The 23,809-nt window shown below is 45.8% G+C and overlaps 1 protein-coding gene across 1 annotated transcript in view; it reads right to left on the reverse strand.

The window, feature by feature from the left end:
* The window catches only part of LOC128695075 (uncharacterized), a 417,714-nt gene extending 396,765 nt beyond the window's left edge, over positions 1-20,949 (reverse strand). The window contains exon 1 of the mRNA XM_053785465.2: positions 20,771-20,949. Coding sequence (XP_053641440.1) covers positions 20,771-20,848 — 78 coding nt within the window. The 5' untranslated portion in view covers positions 20,849-20,949. The remainder of the gene's footprint in view (positions 1-20,770) is intronic.
* Positions 20,950-23,809: the final 2,860 nt, after the last annotated feature.

The following is a 23,809-nucleotide window of genomic DNA, read 5'->3' on the forward strand; positions in this document are numbered from 1 at the left end:
CTAGCAGGACTGGTGACGTATATGGTGAAGGTGGAACTCCAGACCTGCAGCTAGCAGGACTGGTGACGTGTATGGTGAAGGTGGAACTCCAGACCTGCAGCTAGCAGGACTGGTGAAGTGTATGGTGAAGGTGGAACTCCAGACCTGCAGCTAGCAGAACTGGTGAAGTGTATGGTGAAGGTGGAACTCCAGACCTGCAGCTAGCAGGACTGGTGAAGTGTATGGTGAAGGTGGAACTCCAGACCTGCAGCTAGCAGGACTGGTGAAGTGAATGGTGAAGGTGGAACTCCAGACCTGCAGCTAGCAGGACAGGTGAAGTGTATCGTGAAGGTGGATCTCCAGACCTGCAGCTAGCAGGACTGGTGAAGTGTATGGTGAAGATGGAACTCCAGACCTGCAGCTAGCAGAACTGGTGAAGTGTATGGTGAAGGTGGAACTCCAGACCTGCAGCTAGCAGGACTGGTGAAGTGTATGGTGAAGGTGGAACTCCAGACCTGCAGCTAGCAGGACTGGTGAAGTGTATGGTGAAGGTGGAACTCCAGACCTGCAGCTAGCAGGACTGGTGAAGTGTATGGTGAAGGTGGAACTCCGGACCTGCAGCTAGCAGGACTGGTGAAGTGTATGGTGAAGGTGGAACTGCAGACCTGCAGCTAGCAGGACTGGTGAAGTGTATGGTGAAGGTGGAACTCCAGACCTCCAGCTAGCAGGACTGGTGAAGTGTATCGTGAAGGTGGAACTCCAGACCTGCAGCTAGCAGGGCTGGTGAAGTGTATGGTGAAGGTGGAACTCCAGACCTGCAGCTAGCAGGACTGGTGAAGTGTATCGTGAAGGTGGAACTCCAGACCTGCAGCTAGCAGGACTGGTGAAGTGTATCGTGAAGGTGGAACTCCAGACCTGCAGCTAGCAGGACTGGTGAAGTGTATCGTGAAGGTGGAACTCCAGACCTGCAGCTAGCAGGACTGGTGAAGTGAATCGTGAAGGTAAAACTCCAGACCTGCAGCTAGCAGGACTGAAGTGTATGGTGAAGGTGGAACTCCAGACCTGCAGCTAGCAGGACTGGTGAAGTGTATAGTGAAGGTGGAACTCCAGACCTGCAGCTAGCAGGACTGGTGAAGTGTATGGTGAAGGTGGAACTCCAGACCTGCAGCTAGCAGGACTGGTGAAGTGTATCGTGAAGGTGGAACTCCAGACCTGCAGCTAGCAGGACTGGTGAAGTGTATCGTGAAGGTGGAACTCCAGACATGCAGCTAGCAGGACTGGTGAAGTGTATGGTGAAGGTGGAACTGCAGACCTGCAGCTAGCAGGACTGGTGAAGTGTATGGTGAAGGTGGAACTCCAGACCTGCAGCTAGCAGGACTGGTGAAGTGTATCGTGAAGGTGGAACTCCAGACCTCCAGCTAGCAGGACTGGTGAAGTGTATCGTGAAGGTGGAACTCCAGACCTCCAGCTAGCAGGACTGGTGAAGTGAATCGTGAAGGTGGAACTCCAGACCTCCAGCTAGCAGGACTGGTGAAGTGTATCGTGAAGGTGGAACTCCAGACCTGCGGCTAGCAGGACTGGTGAAGTGAATCGTGAAGGTGGAACTCCAGACATGCAGCTAGCAGGACTGCTGAAGAGAACCGTGAAGGTGGAACTCCAGACCTGCAGCTAGCAGGACTGGTGAAGTGAATCGTGAAGGTGGAACTCCAGACCTGCAGCTAGCAGGACTGGTGAAGTGTATCGTGAAGGTGGAACTCCAGACCTCCAGCTAGCAGGACTGGTGAAGTGTATGGTGAAGGTGGAACTCCAGACCTCGAGCTAGCAGGACTGGTGAAGTGTATCGTGAAGGTGGAACTCCAGACCTGCAGCTAGCAAAACTGGTGAAGTGTTTCGTGAAGGTGGAACTCCAGACCTACAGCTAGCAGGACTGGTGAAGTGTATCGTGAAGGTGGAACTCCAGACCTCCAGCTAGCAGGACTGGTGAAGTGTATCGTGAAAGTGGAACTCCAGACCTGCAGCTAGCAGGTTGGTGAAGTGTATCGTGAAGGTGGAACTGCAGACCTCCAGCCAACAGGACTGGTGAAGTGAATCGTGAAGGTAGAACTCCAGACCTCCAGCTAGCAGGACTGGTGAAGTGTATCGTGAAGGTGGAACTCCAGACCTGCAGCTAGCAGGACTGGTGAAATGAATCGTGAAGGTGGAACTGCAGACCTGCAGCTAGCAGGGCTGGTGAAGTGAATCGTGAAGGTGGAACTCCAGACCTCCAGCTAGCAGGACTAGTGAAATGTATCGTGAAGGTGGAACTCCAGACCTGCAGCTAGCAGGATTAGTGAAGTGTATCGTGAAGGTGGAACTCCAGACCTGCAGCTAGCAGGACTGGTGAAGTGAATCGTGAAGGTGGAACTCCAGACCTCCAGCTAGCAGGACTGGTGAAGTGAATCGTGAAGGTGGAACTCCAGACCTGCAGCTAGCAGGACTAGTGAAGTGTATCGTGAAGGTGGAACTCCAGACCTCCAGCTAGCAGGACTGGTGAAGTGTATCGTGAAGGTGGAACTCCAGACCTGCAGCTAGCAGGACTGGTGAAGTGTATCGTGAAGGTGGAACTGCAGACCTGCAGCTAGCAGGACTGGTGAAGTGTATGGTGAAGGTGGAACTCCAGACCTCCAGCTAGCAGGACTGGTGAAGTGTATGGTGAAGGTGGAACTCCAGACCTGCAGCTAGCAGGACTGGTGAAGTGTATGGTGAAGGTGGAACTCCAGACCTGCAGCTAGGAGGACTGGTGAAGTGTATGGTGAAGGTGGAACTCCAGACCTGCAGCTAGCAGGACTGGTGAAGTGTATCGTGAAGGTGGAACTCCAGACCTACAGCTAGCAGGACTGGTGAAGTGTATCGTGAAGGTGGAACTCCAGACCTGCTCAGAACCTTCCAAGTTCCACTAATAAATGCAAGGAAGATTTTTTGGTGCGTGTGTGTGTGTGGAAAGTTACGAGACAAGTGTAAGTTGAGTGTTAATGGCAGAGGCACAAGTCACTATGTCAGGCACTGCTCCCACCCTTGCCAATTGACACTCCTTGACAGTTACCAGTTTTTAATCGTATGAATAATTTCTAGTAATCTTTTAAGGTCCTCAGACTGCTCCGTTACAGCGCTCGACTCTTAAATGTTCACTCGACAACATTTGACGGTAAGAGTTTTTTCCGCTTAGCCTTGCAAGTCAAGTGAGAGCAACACAAATGCCACTAGCACACAGTTACGTCAGTGAAGCCAGTCTGCTAGAGAGCTAGCTTTAATTAAATGCAGAAAATTAGGTATACAGAGGCAAGACTGCAAGGCAGGTGATGATTAGATTACTGCCAGGGTGGTGATGACCACAACACTGCCAGGCAGGTGATGATTACATTACTGCCAGGGTGGTGATGACCACAACACTGCCAGGCAGGTGATGATTACATTACTGCCAGGGTGGTGATGACCACAACACTGCCAGGCAGGTGATGATTACATTACTGCCAGGGTGGTGATGGCCACAACACTGCCAGGCAGGTGATGATTACATTACTGTCAGGGTGGTGATGACCACAACACTGCCAGGCAGGTGACGATTACATTACTGCCAGGGTGGTGATGACCACAACACTGCCAGGCAGGTGATGATTACATTACTGCCAGGGTGGTGATGACCACAACACTGCCAGGCAGGTGATGATTACATTACTGCCAGGGTGGTGATGACCACAACACTGCCAGGCAGGTGATGATTACATTACTGCCAGGGTGGTGATGACCACAACACTGCCAGGCAGGTGATGATTACATTACTGCCAGGGTGGTGATGACCACAACACTGCCAGGGTGGTGATGATTACATTACTGCCAGGGTGGTGATGATTACATTACTGCCAGGGTGGTGATGACCACAACCCTGCCAGGCAGGTGATGATTACATTACTGCCAGGGTGGTGATGACCACAACACTGCCAGGCAGATGATTACATTACTGCTGGGTGGTGATGACCACAACACTGCCAGGCAGGTGATGATTACATTACTGCCAGGGTGGTGATGACCGCAACACTGCCAGGGTGGTGATGATTACATTACTGCCAGGGTGGTGATGACCACAACCCTGCCAGGCAGGTGATGATTACATTACTGCCAGGATGGTGATGACCACAACCCTGCCAGGCAGGTGATGATTACATTACTGCCAGGGTGGTGATGACCACAACACTGCCAGCGTGATGATTACATTACTGCCAGGGTGGTGATGACCACAACCCTGCCAGGGTGGTGATGATTACATTACTGCCAGGGTGGTGATGACCACAACACTGCCAGGCAGGTGATGATTACATTACTGCCAGGGTGGTGATGAGCACAACACTGCCAGGGTGGTGGTGATTACATTACTGCCAGGGTGGTGATGACCATAACACTGCCAGGCAGGTGATGATTACATTACTGCCAGGGTGGTGATGATCACAACACTGCCAGGGTGGTGATGATTACATTACTGCCAGGGTGGTGATGACCACAACCCTGCCAGGGTGGTGATGATTACATTACTGCCAGGGTGGTGATGATTACATTATTGCCAGGGTGGTGATGACCACAACACTGCCAGGGTGGTGATGATTACATTATTGCCAGGGTGGTGATGACCACAACCCTGCCAGGGTGGTGATGATTACATTACTGCCAGGGTGGTGATGACCACAACCCTGCCAGGGTGGTGATGATTACATTACTGCCAGGGTGGTGATGACTACAACACTGCCAGGGTGGTGATGATTACATTACTGCCAGGGTGGTGATGACCACAACCCTGCCAGGGTGGTGATGATTACATTACTGCCAGGGTGGTGATGACTACAACACTGCCAGGGTGGTGATGATTACATTACTGCCAGGGTGGTGATGACCACAACCCTGCCAGGGTGGTGATGATTACATTACTGCCAGGGTGGTGATGACCACAACCCTGCCAGGCAGGTGATGATTACATAACTGCCATATTACCCAAGTAGTCGTTATATAGAAGGTAACAGTAGACAACCCTTCATGTAGACACTAGCAGTAGAGTCTAACCCAACCCTTCATGTAGACACTTAACATGCCCTTCACATCCACAACACCAGCGTATGAGGTTATATACAACGAGAGGTTATATACAACGAGAGGTTATACACAACGAGAGGTTATACACAACGAGAGGTTATATACAACGAGAGGTTATATACAACGAGAGGTTATATACAACGAGAGGTTATACACAACGAGAGGTTATACACAACGAGAGGTTATATACAACGAGAGGTTATATAAAACGAGAGGTTATATACAACGAGAGGTTATATACAACGAGAGGTTATATACAACGAGAGGTTATATACAACGAGAGGTTATATACAACGAGAGGTTATATACAACGAGAGGTTATATACAACGAGAGGTTATACACAACGAGAGGTTATATACAACGAGAGGTTATATACAACGAGAGGTTATATACAACGAGAGGTTATACACAACGAGAGGTTATACACAACGAGAGGTTATATACAACGAGAGGTTATATTCAACGAGAGGTTATACACAACGAGAGGTTATATACAACGAGAGGTTATATACAACGAGAGGTTATATACAACGAGAGGTTATATACAACGAGAGGTTATACACACAATGAAAGTTCACTTTAACCCTTATATATTAGAAATTAAAACAGCCTTGGCTGCTGGTGTACAGTAACCTGCGGTATTAATGACCCTCGTACAGTGGACACACTTTACCTAATAAAGGAACCACGTCATGTTGCACAATATATCAGTAAATGTTACGATACTTATAAATATTAGCAGGAGGTGAAGGAAGTTTTGTATTATACAGTAGTGTTGTAGTGGGTGTTGTCTGTTGTATTATACAGTAGTGTTGTTGTGGGTGTTGTCTGTTGTATTATACAGTAGTGTTGTTGTGGGTGTTGTCTGTTGTATTATACAGTAGTGTTGTTGTGGGTGTTGTCTGCGGCATTATACAGTAGTGTTGTTGTGGGTGTTGTCTGAGGCATTACACAGTAGTGTTGTTGTGGGTGTTGTCTGAGGCATTACACAGTAGTGTTGCTGTGGGTGTTGTCTGCGGCATTACACAGTAGTGTTGCTGTGGGTGTTGTCTGAGGCATTACACAGTAGTGTTGCTGTGGGTGTTGTCTGAGGCATTACACAGTAGTGTTGTTGTGGGTGTTGTCTGAGGCATTACACAGTAGTGTTGTTGTGGGTGTTATCTGAGGCATTACAAAGTAGTGTTGCTGTGGGTGTTGTCTGAGGCATTATATAAAAATAAGGAGGTGAAAATAAGGCAGTGTGAGAAGAGGCAGTGGGGGTGTGGAGACGGGAATTGGTACAAGGTCTGGTGAGCTTGTGGCAGTCAGGAAAGGCGTTGCCTCTCTCTGACAATGGTACATCAAACTGATACTCCTCTCAGTCTTTTGTTAGTCTTTGAACGCCTTCTATGGATGCTATTTCAAGTTTCTGGAAAGATAGAACGAGGCCAAGAGCAGCACCATAGAATAAGTTAACCTTCCAGCCGACGAACGTGAACCATCCGCTTCCCCCTGGCAGAAGATTTGTTAAGATGTGTTAACAGTTAAGGGATGAAGCCATCCATACAATACTAAGTAAGGCGTCACTACACTCTCGGATGACACCACACTCACACCCGATACACAATATACTGACACTATCACGTGGCACCACCACCGCTTTCTCACACACACACACACACACACACACACACACACACACACACACACACACACACACACACACACACACACACACACACACTACAACCACAACTAGGTGAGCACACATAAGAAATTAGAGAAAGTGCAAGGGTTTGCAACAAGGCTAGTTCCAGAACTCAGGGGAATGTCCTACGAAGAAAGGTTAAGGGAAATCGGCCTGACGACACTGGAGGACAGGAGCGTTAGGGGAGACATGATAACGACATACAAAATACTGCGAGGAATAGATCAGGTGGACTGAGACAGGATGTTCCAGAGATGGGACACAGAAACATGAGGTCACATTTGGAAGCTGAAGACTCAGATGAGTGAAAGGGATGTTAGGAAATATTTCTTTAGTCATAGAGTTGCTAGGAAGTGGAATAATCTGGCAAGTGATGTAGTGGAGGCAGGAACCATACATAGCTTTAAGATGAGGTGCGATAAAGCTCATGGAGCAGGGAGAGAGAGAACCTAGTAGCGATCATGAAGAGGTGGGGCCAGGAGCTGAGTCTCGACCCCTGCAATCACAATTAGGCGAGTAGAATTAGGTTAGCACACACACACACACACACACACACACACACACACACACACACACACACTGAAGATAACGCCATCCACCGTTACAACAGCACACTTGCCTCAACAACGGTCAAACAATATTAAGCTTCCAAGAGAGCAACGGCATCGCAAAGGAAGAACACAAACATCACTGTCAAAAGAGAGAACACCAACAATCAATGAACAAACGCAACACTAACACAGCAATTGAAACACAAAACGATGCAACACAAACAGGTATCTTAACTACCTCATACGAAACCATTCTCCAAAATAGGTAAGGAGGCAAGAAAATAGAAAACAGGTACCTAAGCTACAAAATAGGTACCCAGGTAACAGAATATCTACCAAGGCAACAAATTAGGTACCCAGGCAACAAAATATGTACACAAGCAATAGGTACTCAAGCAAGAAAACAGATATCAAGGCAAGAAAATAGGTACCTAGGTAAGGAAATTGGTGCCCAGGCAACATAATTCGTATCCAGGCAACACAAATGTATACAAGACACTAAAATTTCTGATAGACATAGTAGTCAAAGCGACCCTAGTGTGACCCCACTGCAAGAGACGTGACCTGACCACCAAGTGTTGTCTCTCACTCACCCAGACACACCCAGCTGCCAGATGGTCACCCAACTACCACCTTCACCTCTTTGACCACCTGGGTACCTTCACCTATGCCTGCCTGGCGCCTTCGGCTAAGACTCCCCTTCCTCTCCCGGTATCTTCACCTATACCGGCCTAACACCTTCAGTTATGTACCTCAGAGCTCCTGAAGCCGTCACCTTCCACCTTCGTCTTTACGTTATGTATGTAGCGTCCACCTCTCTCCTGTGGCCTCCACCTAATTATACCCAGCCGACACGCTTCCACCTTCACCTATTTTTCCATGTGTACACCTTACTTGACTGCCTGCCATCTGACAGGCGGTACCTCTAAGTATTCTGTCAATTGAGCACAGGATTGTAAGTACCTGTATTCTGAGTGTCACTCTGTACCTGGTTGTATTCCGAGTGTCACTCTGTACCTGGCTGTAATTCTGAGTGTCACTCTGTACCTGGTTGTATTCTGAGTGTCACTCTGTACCTGGTTGTATTCTGAGTGTCACTCTGTACCTGGTTGTATTCTGAGTGTCACTCTGTACCTGGCTGTATTCTGAGTGTCACTCTGTACCTGGCTGTATTCTGAGTGTCACTCTGTACCTGGCTGTATTCTGAGAGTCACTCTGTACCTGGCTGTATTCTGAGTCACTCTGTACCTGGTTATATTCTGAGTCACTCTGTACCTGGCTGTTTTCTGAGAGCCACTCTGTACCAGGTTGTATTCTGAGTGTCACTTCGTACCTGGCTGTATTCTGAGTGTCACTCCGTACCTGGCTGTATTCTGAGTGTCACTCCGTACCTGGATGTATTCTGAGAGTCACTCTGTACCTGGTTGTATTCTGAGAGTCACTCTGTACCTGGTTGTATTCTGAGAGTCACTGTACCTGGTCTCCTGGTTGTCTTCTGTCACCCAGCATCTTCCCTTCCTCCTAGCACCTGTCACCCAGCATCTTCCCTTCCTCCTAGCACCTGTCACCCAGCATCTTCCCTTCCTCCTAGCACCTGTCACCTTCATAATTTCAATAATTCACTCTCCTGCAGATCATCATCATCATCATCATCATCATCACCATCCTCATCTTCGTCTGAAGACACATTATCCAATATCGTCAAAATCAACTTTTAGCTGCCTTATTTTTGTTTAATATTCGTTATCATATGTAAATCTACAACTTGCTGCTGCTTCAACTCTGATATCTGACGTAAGTTACCAGTCTACTTATTGCTTCAAGTCATGTTGACTTCCCTAAGTGTCTCCAAGTTCGCCATTCACCCATGTCTCCTACATTCCTTTCTCGCTAGCCACCTGCCACTTATTTCCACCCCTTCCCCCTCTCCCTTCCCCCTCTCTCTTCCCCCTCCATCTCTCCTCTACCCCATCCATTTCACAACAAAAGGCCAGCCCACGCAACTCACTACGTTCAACCATCATCTCTCCAACACCACCACCACCCTTTCACATACTGGTGCTGGTTCACCATCAGTACCACCACCATCACCACCACTACTTCCCCCATCACTACCCTCCACCTCTCCCCCCACCACTACTTGGGTACGACTCTCCCCCTCCAAGACGACCCCTGTCCAGCCATCACCTCTCTCCTGCCTTTCATTGCGCGGCCAGTCATTTCTTTATCCTACTTTCACTTTTTACTTTCATTTGGCTTCTCTCCACCAGTACGGCGTGTAGCAGGTCACAGGGCAGGTCACACCACCAGCAGGCTACGAGCCTCTCCAACAGTACTGTGTAGGTCACACCACCAGCAGGCTACGAGCCTCTCCAACAGTACTGTGTAGGTCACACCAGCAGGCTACGAGCCTCTCCAACAGTACTGTGTAGGTCACACCAGCAGGCTACGAGCCTCTCCAACAGTACCACCAGGCTACGAGCCTCTCCAACAGTACTGTGTAGGTCACACCAGCAAGCTACGAGCCTCTCCAACAGTACTCTGTAGGTCACACCACCAGCAGGCTACGAGCCTCTCCAACAGTACTGTGTAGGTCACACCAGCAGGCTACGAGCCTCTCCAACAGTACTGTGTAGGTCACACCACCAGCAGGCTACGAGCCTCTCCAACAGTACTGTGTAGTACTACGAGCCTCTCCAACAGTACTGTGTAGGTCACACCAGCAGGCTACGAGCCTCTCCAACAGTACTGTGTAGGTCACACCAGCAGGCTACGAGCCTCTCCAACAGTACTGTGTAGGTCACACCAGCAGGCTACGAGCCTCTCCAACAGTACTGTGTAGGTCACACCAGCAGGCTACGAGCCTCTCCAACAGTACTGTGTAGGTCACACCAGCAGGCTACGAGCCTCTCCAACAGTACTGTGTAGGTCACACCAGCAGGCTACGAGCCTCTCCAACAGTACTGTGTAGGTCACACCAGCAGGCTACGAGCCTCTCCAACAGTACTGTGTAGGTCACACCAGCAGGCTACGAGCCTCTCCAACAGTACTGTATAGGTCACATCATCACCAGGCTACGACTGACGGCCTTGGTTGGTTAAGATAAGAGGCTTGAAACCTATCGACCACACATTCCACACGTACACCAGCCAAGTAATGAAATAAATTCTCAGCGTATGCATACTGACATATGCACTTTGAGGTGTACATACACCATATATCTCCATGCATGTCCATCACGATACGCATCTCAATGTATATAAGGGGATGCGGCCTTGTAACTTCAAAAATAAATATCACTTTTTGAAGTGAAACAACGCAACGAGGACGTATTTTGCAGTAGTAGCCGGCGTGTGACGCAGCCATATATTGTAAACACAGCCTAGTACCTTCTGATAGTGGAATGTTTTGATGCTAGGTTGTTGACTGGATTAAGTGAAGAAATGTTTGCTGTGGAACGTTCCCTGTGGGAATGGTTACTGTGGGAACATTTGCTGTGGAAACGTTCACCGTGGGGACATTTAGTGTGGGAACGTTCGCTGTGTGGACATTTATTGTGGGAGCGTTCGCTGTGAGAACGTTCGTTGTGGGAACGTTCGTTGTGGGAACGTTCGCTGTGGGAACGTTTGCTGTGGAAACGTTCGCTGTGGGGACATTTACTGTGGGAACGTTCGCTGTGGGAACGTTTGCTGTGGAAACGTTCGCTGTGGGGATATTTACTGTGGGAACGTTCGCTGTGGGGACATTTACTATGGGAACGCTTGCTGTAGTGAATGTGATTTAGATATTTCGATCAGTATAGCGTGGAATAACATGTGATCTCTGCTATACTGTTGTAAATGTCTGTTGATGTGAATTCTTTGATAACTAACAACTGAACACGATGCTAAATGCTGTACACTAGTCATCAATAATGTCATCTTAACACTTTTATTTATGAAAACAATACAAAAAGAACTGCATCTCATTCTCTAAACTCAAGAGACATTTTACCCACTAGAGAAAAAAAATCTACATTTCACTCTACCAATGACAACAAAACAATGACAAAAACTACATAAGAAGCGAAGCCATAAAAAAAAAAAAACACACAACTGCCCTCAAAAAGCGAATGCTTCAACCCCTTTCACTTTCCTGCTTGTCCTGTACATCGGGTTTTTGCTGCTCTCTGGTCACTGGTAAATGTCTGGTCACTCCCCATGACTCCACCTTCTCTGTTAAGAGCAACTTTTATCGATGTGTCATCTTACTCAGACTGGAGTAAGGAAGGACTGATTCCTCAGACTGGAGTAAGGAAAGCTGGAAGGCTTTCTTACTCAGCCTCGTGTAAACAGGTGACCTAACACTGAACTTACTTATACGGAGTTTACTTATACGGAGTTACCATATACCACAGGAAACTTATTATTATTATTATTATTATTAAGAAGGTTTACGGAGCAACTTACAATACTGGCTGATGTTGTAATAGCCAGTAATAGGCTTGGTTACAAGTACTGACTAATGTTGTAGAAAGATAAGATAAGATTTCGTTCGGATTTTTAACCCCGGAGGGTTAGCCACCCAGGATAACCCAAGAAAGTCAGTGCGTCATCGAGGACTGTCTAACTTATTTCCATTGGGGTCCTTAATCTTGTCCCCCAGGATGCGACCCACACCAGTCGACTAACACCCAGGTACCTATTTGCTGCTAGGTGAACAGGACAACAGGTGTAAGGAAACGTGTCGAAATGTTTCCACCCGCCGGGAATCGAACCCGGGCCCTCCGTGTGTGAAGCGGGAGCTTTTAGCCACCAGGCCACCGGGCCACACCAGAATTAGTCTTGGTTACAAGTACTGACTGATGTTGTAGTAGCCAGACTTAGTCTTGGTTACAAGTACTGACTGATGTTGTAGTAGCCAGACTTAGTCTTGGTTACAAGTACTGACTGATGTTGTAGTAGCCAGACTTAGTCTTGGTTACAAGTACTGACTGATGTTGTAGTAGCCAGACTTAGTCTTGGTTACAAGTACTGACTGATGTTGTAGTAGCCAGACTTAGTCTTGGTTACAAGTACTGACTGATGTTGTAGTAGCCAGACTTAGTCTTGGTTACAAGTACTGACTGATGTTGTAGTAGCCAGACTTAGTCTTGGTTACAAGTACTTCTGGCAGTTTGGGAGACACACAGATGATGATCAAACTAAATGCCAAGTTTGTGGTCAGTCCTATTGTCACTATCTTCAACATTTCAAGATATATTATTAATGAAAATAAGACCCCAGATATATTATGCAAAAATCCTCAATTTAATTGCAATAGATAACACAATTGTAAATATTAATCTTGATGTACTCCTGTCAACACCCCTTTTGAGGCCTAGTTGCTAGGCCTTTTGTGTATTTATATGGATATAGGGTGCACAATAAACTAGCCTCAGCGAAAAAATCTAAATGATTATGATTATATTAAAAACGAGCGCTAAACACGTACGACACTACATGGTTGATAAATTTTTACACTAACATTCTAACAATAAAATGAAAGTTTTGGAAACAGTTACGCGAATTTATCGCAACACGTACGTAAATTATCGTATGGCGTACGTAAATTATCCTATCAAGTATGTGAATTATAGCATCACGTACGTAAATTGTATCACGTACGTAAATTGTATCACGTACGTAAATTGTTGTATCACGTACGTAAATTATTTTTCACGTACATCAATTATATTTCACGTACATCAATTATTGTATCACACATATTAAATTACTATATCAGGTACATAAACTATAGCAAGTGCGTAATTTATTTTTCATTCACGTCGATTATTGTACCATGTACATAATTACTGTATCAAGTACAAAAAGTACTGTATCACGAACCAGTCTTTTTTTGTCACGTACTTTACCGTATCATGGACATAAATTATTGTATCACGTACATAAATTACTGTATCACGCACGTTACTATATCACGTGCATAAGTTGTATCACGTACGTTACTAAATCACGTGCATAAATTGTATCACGTACGTGAATTATTGTATCACGTACGTAAATCTAAATTAAAATAGACGTGTCACCGCCTCTTAAAAGCACTGCATAGTTAATGTGGTCTCAAAAAAAGTTCAAATTTTGGCATCATCCACAGTTTACATTAAGCTCAGAAAAAAAAACTGGGGTGAAAATGGCACCAAACTGAGGAAACAAAAGAGGTCAGTAAGTCTTAGCCATTGCAAAACGAACCAGTCGGGAGTAGGTGCCAGGGGAGCGATGCCCATCAAACTTTTTTTTTTCTAGGCTGGCATTTAATCTGGGCTATTTAAATAGGCACTGGCGATTATTAGAGGCGTGGGAAATGGGTGTAGTTTTTAAGAGGTGAAGCTGGCGATCATTCACCTAGGGCATGGCACCTACTGACTAGGTGATTTCTGATCACCTGACGGCAACACCTTTCTCTCTCGTGCAACTTGTTCGTTTCTCATCGGCTGTGGCTTCGACTCATCGGTGTAACCACATTTCTAAATTTACTTGTTTAGGCGACGCAGTTTTCAATCATTCCCAGAATATTATATTACCTCCCATGAACGACTATCCAATTAAGTAACCATTTTTTTTACACAGTGAAAAAGTGGTATAGATGGTGGTGCTCCAATACTGCCCCAGGTACACATTACCTAACATTAACTCCCTGGGCGCAGTAAAGCAATAGATGAATCTGTCATCGGTGGCCATTGCAAGACCTTTCTCCCTGGGGGAACCTGGGGGGGGAGGGGGGCGGGGCAGGAGGTCACAACGTGTAAAAGTAATAACACCAGAAATATCAAAAGTTACCGGAAAAAAAAAATGTTACCGTGTACCGCCGTGACGAGGCTTTCACTCCATGCTTTCCTGCTATTTCTATTAATACTCTCATGTTACAATATACATGAAGCCAGCACTGCGAGGTGTTGCTCTGGGTAAAAGTGAGACCAAAGTGTCAACCACGCTCCACCTATTTCCAAATTTCAGGAAGAAAACGCAGCTGTGCATGTACCGACAAGATGAAGAATTAGAGAATAAAATGGCAAAATACCGTGACTGGAACAATACACAAATAACCCACACATAGGAGAGAGGAGGTTACCACCACGTTTCTGTCTGACTTGGACCATGTACAGTCAGGTGAAGCCGGTATATTAGCACGAAGCATCATGGATGTGCTTCAGTCTTCAAGATGACAGTGCGCTTCACCAACACCAAGGCTGAGGGATTGATTACATCGTCTTTTGTATATATTTCTACTCTCTTCCCATTATGACCTTGAATTTGTAGTGATAAAGGCACTTGAGGGCGAAACGTTTACAAAAGATACCCAGATGTTGCACGTGTTTAATTCTTCATCAAGAAAAACCAGATACAGCTAAGGTGGACATCAATACAGGATTAATCTTGGGGTAATATTAACCGTGTCGTGCTGGTGGTTACTCTTACGGGTTAGGTCAAAAGACCCTGCTCAATTCAACGGACTTGAGATTTGTGGCTCAGTTGTAGAGCATTCAGCTCACAACCTACAGGACCCGTATTCGATTTCCGGGCGGGGCGAGACACATGGGCGTCTCCTTATACCTGCTGGCCTTGTCCACCTAACAGTAAAGAGATAGTCAGTACTTGCATCCCAAGAGAGCGGCATTAAGACTGGTAGCAGAGGATCCTTTCTAACACATTTCGCCGAAACTTGGTACTTGATGAGGTCAAGCTTTGGGTGAAACGTCGTGATAAAAGGATCCAATATGACATTAAGACTGCCTGGTTGGCGAGCTTTGTGGGGGATTTTATTCTTTGGGGAATACAGCCCCTTAAAGCTAGTCCACTATTGGAGAAATTTTCACAAGGGGGGTAGTATACCATAGGTATGGCTAAGCTTTGAAATAGAATAAGCTATGATAAACACTCCATAGCCTACAAACTTAGCTGCGTCAGAAAAGGTCTGTTAGCTAGTAGCCTAATACACTATCTCTGGTAGCTGGTAGCCTATTATACCGTCTCTCATGTTGCAACACTAACAAACACACTTGCTACAAGTCGGTCAGTCTTCGTGTAAGGTAGTGAGTGGGTTACCGTCAAAGAGAAGGTAATTTAGCACTTCCTGTAGTTGCTTTCTCGTAATATATATATTTTTTACGCTCTCTACGTTAGCTTGGTTCAGTGACTGGAGCTGGTTGGCAGAATGCTCAGTACTACTCAAGGTACTCCTGGTTGATTCCCTGGTGAGAAACAATGCGTAGGTCTTCTTACACCTACTGCTACTTCGCCCACACAGTCGGCTTTATCAAGTGTGTTCAAAACTTAGTCAATAAAGGTCGCATTAATTTGCATTTGTGTTTGTTTCCATCGTGTCGATATTTTATACCATTTATCTCCACCTTCTACCCATGGAAACATTCGATCTTTCATCGACAACGTTCCGCCCAAATTTTCGCCAATAAAGGATCGGATAAAGTGTCGGTATTTATTACATAATTTGTCTTCTAATACCCGTGTTCACCTATCAGAAGGTAAGTACCTGTTATTATGGGTAGGATAGCCTCAAATCATTGGATCAAGAGCATCAAGGAGCGTAAACGAGGAGGATTTGGGTGGGGGGGGGGTGTAGTACACCAGTGCTGGGATCTACAATGAACCTAGGTAGGAAGATAGCTATCAGTAGTGACTAAACTTGCGGCCTCACACTCACGTATTTCGCGGTTTATAAGCGGCTAGCAGTAACAGCCTGGTTGATCAAACCCTGATCCACCACGAGGCCTGGTCTCAGACCGAGCCGCGGGGGCGCTGACCCCCGAAACCCTCTCCAGGTAAACGAAAGAGAGCCTTTCCATCTGGCCGAAAATGTTCTGGCTCTACTGTGGTGAGAAACAGTAGACAACCAGCATAATGAATTGTTGAAACGTTTGTGCAACATTTGGGTATCTTTATTCTAGAAACGTTTCGCCATGCAGTGGCTTCTTCAGTCCAATGCAGAGAAAGGTGGAAGATGGGGAGTTTGAGGTAATCAGTCCCTCAGCCTGGAGTCGATGTATTCATTTCATCAATCTTATCAAAACTGATGGACTGAACACACTGACTCCAGGCTGAGGGACTGATTACCTCAAACTCCTCCTAATCTTCCATCTTTCTCTACACTGGACTGAAGAAGCCACTGCATGGCGAAACGTTTCCAGAATAAACATAGCCAAATGTTGTACAAGTGTCTCGCGCATCAACTTGTCGATTTTATAAATCATTACTTCACATAATGAATTACGCTGTCACTCTTGGATGTATTCTGAAGAATGTGGCCAAACCTCAAATTTGGAGGCAAAAAATGTTATGAAAGCGAAAGTGGAAATTCGACAATTACTTAAAACAGCCTCGTCATCAATTAACGACCACAACTCTCATATGAATACTCTGACAAAATTCTGGGAAATAAAATGAGCTTTTGAATTGACGATTGTCTGTTAGGGTTTAACCCTGTCGACTACATGTGGGTTAAACGGAAACGCAAGAACGCAAACAAGAATGCAGGAAAACTGCAGTAGGTCTACTGGCCTATGTTAGGCAGGAATAACTCACATCCACCCACACCCACTCATGTACCCGTCCAGCATACTCGTATATTTAAAGCTACTGACGATACTAAGGAGTTTGTTCCACTCATCTACAACTCTATTCCCAAATCAGTTCTTCCTTATCACTTGTACATTAACAACTAAGAATACTTTAACCCCTAATAGAGGGATTAAAGTCAACTCACACTGTATATACACCCAGGTACACAAAGCTTGGTATATATAGCCTATCGTTTGATGATATTACCCCCTCCCATCCTGCCTCCTCACATCCATCCCTCACCAGGTGAATGATTGATGATGCAGAGAGGTGATCACAACATTGATTATGATGGTAGGAGCTTTCACGGGTCAATGTTTGTACCCACACGGTGACACGGGGGGGCTTTTGATTATATAGATTGAAGTCGCCGACTGTCACAGCGACAGCAACAGCAGGAACATCCCCTTTGCTGTCCTAAGACCTACTGGTGGGTTATGAAACCGCAGTCGACAGCAATACATGAGCTAGAGGAAGAGCTGCCTGCAGATTTTCAAAGACAAACCTGCTGACGCTACGCTACCCTGGGAGTACTCTTAGTACTATATGATGCAACCCTACTAAACTGCCTTCCGGAATGCCGACACCAAGCTTCCTCACGAAATCATAATAACACTAATGTAAACAAATCGCGTAACGGGTGAGAGTTGAACCCATGGGTAGTGTGAGTCGTATAACTGAAGGCCAATGTGTAAGCCACTGGGCCAGCTGGCTATAATAAAATTCATCCAACTAGGTATTACGCACTGGCCCGAAGATTTACGACTCACTCGCCATGGGTTCAAATCTCATCCGTTCCGTGGTCCGTTTTTTCTTCCTTTATATGTGTGCGAGGCTTCCATCTGCGAAGGTCGTAAACCTCAGACTGGTCCGTCCTCTGACAACTCTCGGTCAGACCGATCTGTTTTGGTGGTGAATATTTATCAATTACTTGTCATTATCTGTGTGAATGTAGCAGGGAGGCGTGGTATAACCTCCACAGCTGTGTCAAATAGGGTACGATGACAATAATAATATTGGCTGGCAGGTGATATTGTTGGAGCTTAAGTTCTTCCTAGTCCACTTACCACCGACAGGGACACTCCAGAGTCATTGGTATCTTGGGGAAGTACCCAGGTTCCCTCTCTGGTTGCTTTTCTGTAGCAAGTTGCAAGCCTAGATGCATGTAGGACTTGCCCAGCATGGGTTAACAGACCTATAGTAGCGTTCCTTCAGTCAACGGTCTGACTATTAAGCAATTTATTTGACTTTACTCAGCGACTCGCAGAACGGAAGGCATTCAAGTTCGACCCAAGGAGAGTGCAAGTCCAGTTCCTTGGATTACAAGTCTCTCACCGACGTCAAGGAGCCTTCCTTGAGGGGGCGGGGAAGGGGTGTTGATTAGCTTTATCACTACAGTTTTCCTAGGCAAAAGCTTGATTTGCAGCATGAACTATGTTTCTCAGTTGGTCTGGGACCAGCTGCTCTTTCCTTCCCGTTATTTCTACAACGGAAATCTGCCAGTTGTGTCGGCCATAGTGCTATAATGGTTTAACTTAAGTGGTGGCTGCACTGGGCCAGTGTGTCTGCCATCTTGTGGTTGATCATGATGTCAGCTGCACGCTACCACTTGTTGCTGTTGTTGTGTACTGCAATATCTGGTTGAAGAGTTCTAATGAGCATCTCACACAAGAAAATATTATTGAAAAAATGCTGCAGTAGGCCTACTGGTCCATGCTAACCAGGTCCAACTCACACCCACTCATGTACTCGTTCAACCCATATTTAAAGCCACCCAAAGTCCTTGCCTCAATGACGCCACTCGGGAGTTTGTTCCTCTCATCTACAACTCCATTGCCAAACCAGTACTTCCCAATATTCTTTCTAAAGTAAAATTTTTCCATCTTAAAACCTAGTGAGAATATGTTAGCAAGCATGAGGCAGTATCTATCCTAGACAGCAGGTACTGGGTATCTTAGCTAGTAGGAGGCGAGTATCTTGGCTAGCAGGAGGCAGGTATCTAAGCTAGTAGGAGGCGAGTATCTTAGCTAGCAGGAGGCGAGTATCTTAGCTAGCAGGAGGTATCTTGGCTAGCAGGAGGCGAGTATCTTAGCTAAAAAGAGGTACCTTGACTAGCAGGAGGCGAGTATTTTAGCTAGCAGGAGGTATCTTAGCTAATAGGATGCGAATATCTTAGCAGGAGGTACCTTAGCTAGCAGGAGGCGAGTATCTTAGCTAAAAAGAGGTACCTTGACTAGCAGGAGGCGAGTATCTTAGCTAGCATGAGGTATCTTGGCTAGCAGGATGCGAATATCTTAGCAGGAGTTACCTTAGCTAGCAGGAGGCAAGTTTCTTAGCTAGGAGGCTATGGGGATATTTCCAATGTTTGAACTACCGTGGGTGCCTACACACTCCCAGCTACCTTGGGAGCCTATCAGCTACCCTGGCTATTATCAGGTACACTGGGAGCCTACTATCAGCTACATTGGGAGCCTACTATCAGCTACCCTGAGAGCCAACTCCCAATAGCTCTCAGCTACCCTGCGAAGCTACTCCCAGTAACCCTGAGCCTACTCCCAGTAACCCCGAGCCTACTCCCAGCTACCCTAGGAGCCTACTATCAGCTACCCTGGGATCCTACTAACTCAGCTACTCTGGGAACCTACTAACTTTCAGCTACCCTGTGAGCCTACTCCCACCCACTCTGGGAGCCTACTCTCTGCTACTTTGGGATTGTTACCCAGGGAGCGTAGTTAGCTACCCTAGGAGCCTACTCTCAGGTACCCTGAGAGCCTACTTTCAGCTACCCCGGGAGCCTACTTTCAGCTACCTCGGGAGCCTACTTTCAGTTACCATGGGAGCCTACTCTCAGCTGCTACCCTGGAAGCCTACTGTCAGCTACCCTGAGAGCCTACTTTCAGCTATCCTGGGAGCCTACTCAGCTACCGTGGGAGCCTACTTTCAGCTACCTTGGGAGCTTACTTTTAGCTACCCCGGGAGCCTACTCTCAGCTATCCCGGGAGTCTACTCTCAGCTACTCTGGGAGCCTACTCTTAGCTACCCTGGGAGTTTACTCTCAGCTGCCCCGCGAGCCTACTCACAGCTACCCTTGGAGCCTATTATCTCTACTAGGCTATCCTAGGAAACTCCATAACTGGCTAGGCTCGCTCTGTAGAAAGAAGATTCTTTTGATCTGAGGAAGCAATAACCCAGTATGGTGATCCAGCATTACTGTTGATGAAAACACAAGCTAGAGAATGATTAACCTTCCTGAAGATTTCCAGCTTTTGTACCGTAAGTCCAGTGGGCCAAACACGACCATTAACCACCACAAATAAATCCAGTGTAAGAACGAACGCGAAATGACTTCGAACACAGTACACAACACAAGACGGTTCGGATGAAGGGTCTATGGAGCTTCCTGGAGGTCTGGTTTGTACAAGATGTATGGAACACAGATTTTTTTTGGATACAACATGCAGCACAGAGATGACACTTCACTGTAACACTGTGTTAGTGGGTCTTACATGCAGCGTGCGAGATTAGTAATGGTCATTTTGTTAAGACTGGCCGGGGGTGAGGTCAAGACCTCAACTTATACACGAGAGACTTCGCTATGAATAATCAAATAGATAAAGTGATTTTTTTACATATTTTACCGTTTCATGCTTCATAATTCATGAGATTCACCTTGATTACAATGTAAATTGTAAGGGCTAGTGAATATCTGGTAAGATATTTGATGAAAAGACAAATGGGATGTCTCCGTGCATTTAGATGAGGTTAATCCCACTTTCCGTAGGCTGGCACAGTCAAAATTTCAACACAGGGCATAACGTACTCGGAACAAGCTGCCCTGGGGTTCGGGAATGGCTGCCACAAGGGCCAGGCACACCAGTAGTCCTGCTAGGATCCTCATGACGAAGGCACTGAAGGGGGAGGGGAACCTGCAGGGGTAGAGCAACAGGTGGTGACTGCGCGAGTGCTGGTAGAGGACTAGTGAGTGTGTGTGTGTGGGTCCCCTGCTAGCCAACCTCACTCATTACTACCCTCCACCACACACCTTTAACCCCCATCCCCTCTACCCTCGACTCTATTCCACTCTCTCCTACCCACTCCACCATCCCCTTCCATCATACCTCCCCACCACTCGCTCCTAACCACTCTCTCCTCGAATTATTGATGGTATTTAGTGCCGACACGTTGAAGTTTGACTCAACTGTGCAACACTTGGATGTCTATTGCTGAAATGTATAGTGATGCTCATACCCATGTGTCTTATTCTGTCCTCACATCAACCTCTCACCCTCACCTTTCATTACCTCACACTCCTAACCACTCTCCTACCCCTCATTCTCACCCCTTACACCACCCATCATCCCTTAAAACTCTCTCCTATCCTTACCCCCACCCCCTCACTCCTACCCTCACCCCAAGCAACTTTCTCCTACCCTCACCCCCACCTCATACTTACTCTCACCCCACCTCACACCATCTCATTTCTTCTCTCCCATCTTACCCCTACCGTGAGCTCCTCCACACACTGCTACCCCTCATTCCACTGTTACTCTCACCCCCACCTCACTACTACTACCATCACCCCAGAAGTACTGACACCTCACCCTCATTAAGCACAATTCCTGAGCATTCACTGTCAGGGAGCCACTGACAGCTAACACAGAGCCACTGACAGCTAACAGACGTAGCCACTGACAGCTAACAGACGGAGCCACTGACAGATAACACTGACACTTGCTATAAGTGTCTAACATCCAGCTGCATCCAGACAGCAACAAGGTTAAGGTGTCCGAGTGGTTACTGGCCAAGGCGTTCAATTGAGCGTACCACTGATCACTTGCAGTTGTCTGGGCTAACTCACAGTAAGACAACCACTTACATGACGTAATTTTAAGTGGAATTTTATATGTTAACTTTCATGTAAGACTATAAATGGTGTCAAACAGACTCTATAACGACAACAACAACAACAACAATAATAATAATACTAATAATAATAACAATAACAATAACAATAATAAGGTGAACTATAGGATATCACACACTATTAAACTCTAAGTTACTGTTTCAAGCTGAGAAAATGTCATTGAATCCTTGTGTAGCGGTTTATAGAACTTTTAAAGGTTCACGCAATGTTGTGTCATGTAGGTTAGTGTTATTCTAGTTAATGAAGGTCCACACAATGTTATTATCATGTAGGTTAGTGTTATTTTCAGCAGGTAGTGAGTGAGGGGAAAGTTTATGAAGGATACACAAGAGGAATTTCTCTGACGTTGTCAGACAACCAACACTGTTTCTCTCTCTCTCTCTCTCTCTCTCTCTCTCTCTCTCTCTCTCTCTCTCTCTCTCTCTCTCTCTCTCTCCCTCTCCCTCTCCCTCTCTCTCTCTCTCTGTATATATATATATATATATATATATATATATATATATATATATATATATATATATATATATATATATATATATATATATATATATATATATATATACAGTCCATGGGGAAGTGGAAAAAAATCTTTCCTCCGTAAGCCATGCGTGTCGTATGAGGCGACTAAAATGCCGGGAGCAATGGGCTAGTAACCCCTTCTCCTGTAGACATTTACTAAAAAAGAGAAGAAGAAAAACTTTATAAAACTGGGATGCTTGAATGTGCGTGGATGTAGTGCGGATGACAAGAAACAGATGATTGCTGACGTTATGAATGAAAAGAAGTTGGATGTCCTGGCCCTAAGCGAAACAAAGGTGAAGGGGGTAGGGGAGTTTCAGTGGGGGGAAATAAATGGGATTAAATCTGGAGTATCTGAGAGAGTTAGAGCAAAGGAAGGGGTAGCAGTAATGCTGAATGATCAGTTATGGAAGGAGAAAAGAGAATATGAATGTGTAAATTCAAGAATTATGTGGATTAAAGTAAAGGTTGGATGCGAGAAGTGGGTCATAATAAGCGTGTATGCACCTGGAGAAGAGAGGAATGCAGAGGAGAGAGAGAGATTTTGGGAGATGTTAAGTGAATGTATAGGAGCCTTTGAACCAAGTGAGAGAGTAATTGTGGTAGGGGATCTGAATGCTAAAGTAGGAGAAACTTTTAGAGAGGGTGTGGTAGGTAAGTTTGGGGTGCCAGGTGTAAATGATAATGGGAGCCCTTTGATTGAACTTTGTATAGAAATGGGTTTAGTTATAGGTAATACATATTTTAAGAAAAAGAGGATAAATAAGTATACAAGATATGATGTAGGGCGAAATGACAGTAGTTTGTTGGATTATGTATTGGTAGATAAAAGACTGTTGAGTAGACTTCAGGATGTACATGTTTATAGAGGGGCCACAGATATATCAGATCACTTTCTAGTTGTAGCTACACTGAGAGTAAAAGGTAGATGGGATACAAGGAGAATAGAAGTATCAGGGAAGAGAGAGGTGAAGATTTATAAACTAAAAGAGGAGGCAGTTAGGGTAAGATATAAACAGCTATTGGAGGATAGATGGGCTAATGAGAGCATAGGCAATGGGGTCGAAGAGGTATGGGGTAGGTTAAAAAATGTAGTGTTAGAGTGTTCAGCAGAAGTTTGTGGTTACAGGAAAGTGGGTGCGGGAGGGAAGAGGAGCGATTGGTGGAATGATGATGTAAAGAGAGTAGTAAGGGAGAAAAGGTTGGCATATGAGAGGTTTTTACAAAGTAGAAGTGATGCAAGGAGGGAAGAGTATATGGAGAAAAAGAGAGAGGTTAAGAGAGTGGTGAAGCAATGTAAGAAGAGAGCAAATGAGAGAGTCGGTGAGATGTTATCAACAAATTTTGTTGAAAATAAGAAAAAGTTTTGGAGTGAGATTAACAAGTTAAGAAAGCCTAGAGAACAAATGGATTTGT

Source organism: Cherax quadricarinatus, chromosome 35 (assembly GCF_038502225.1).
Source record: "Cherax quadricarinatus isolate ZL_2023a chromosome 35, ASM3850222v1, whole genome shotgun sequence".
NCBI classification, from domain to species: Eukaryota; Metazoa; Arthropoda; class Malacostraca; order Decapoda; family Parastacidae; genus Cherax; species Cherax quadricarinatus.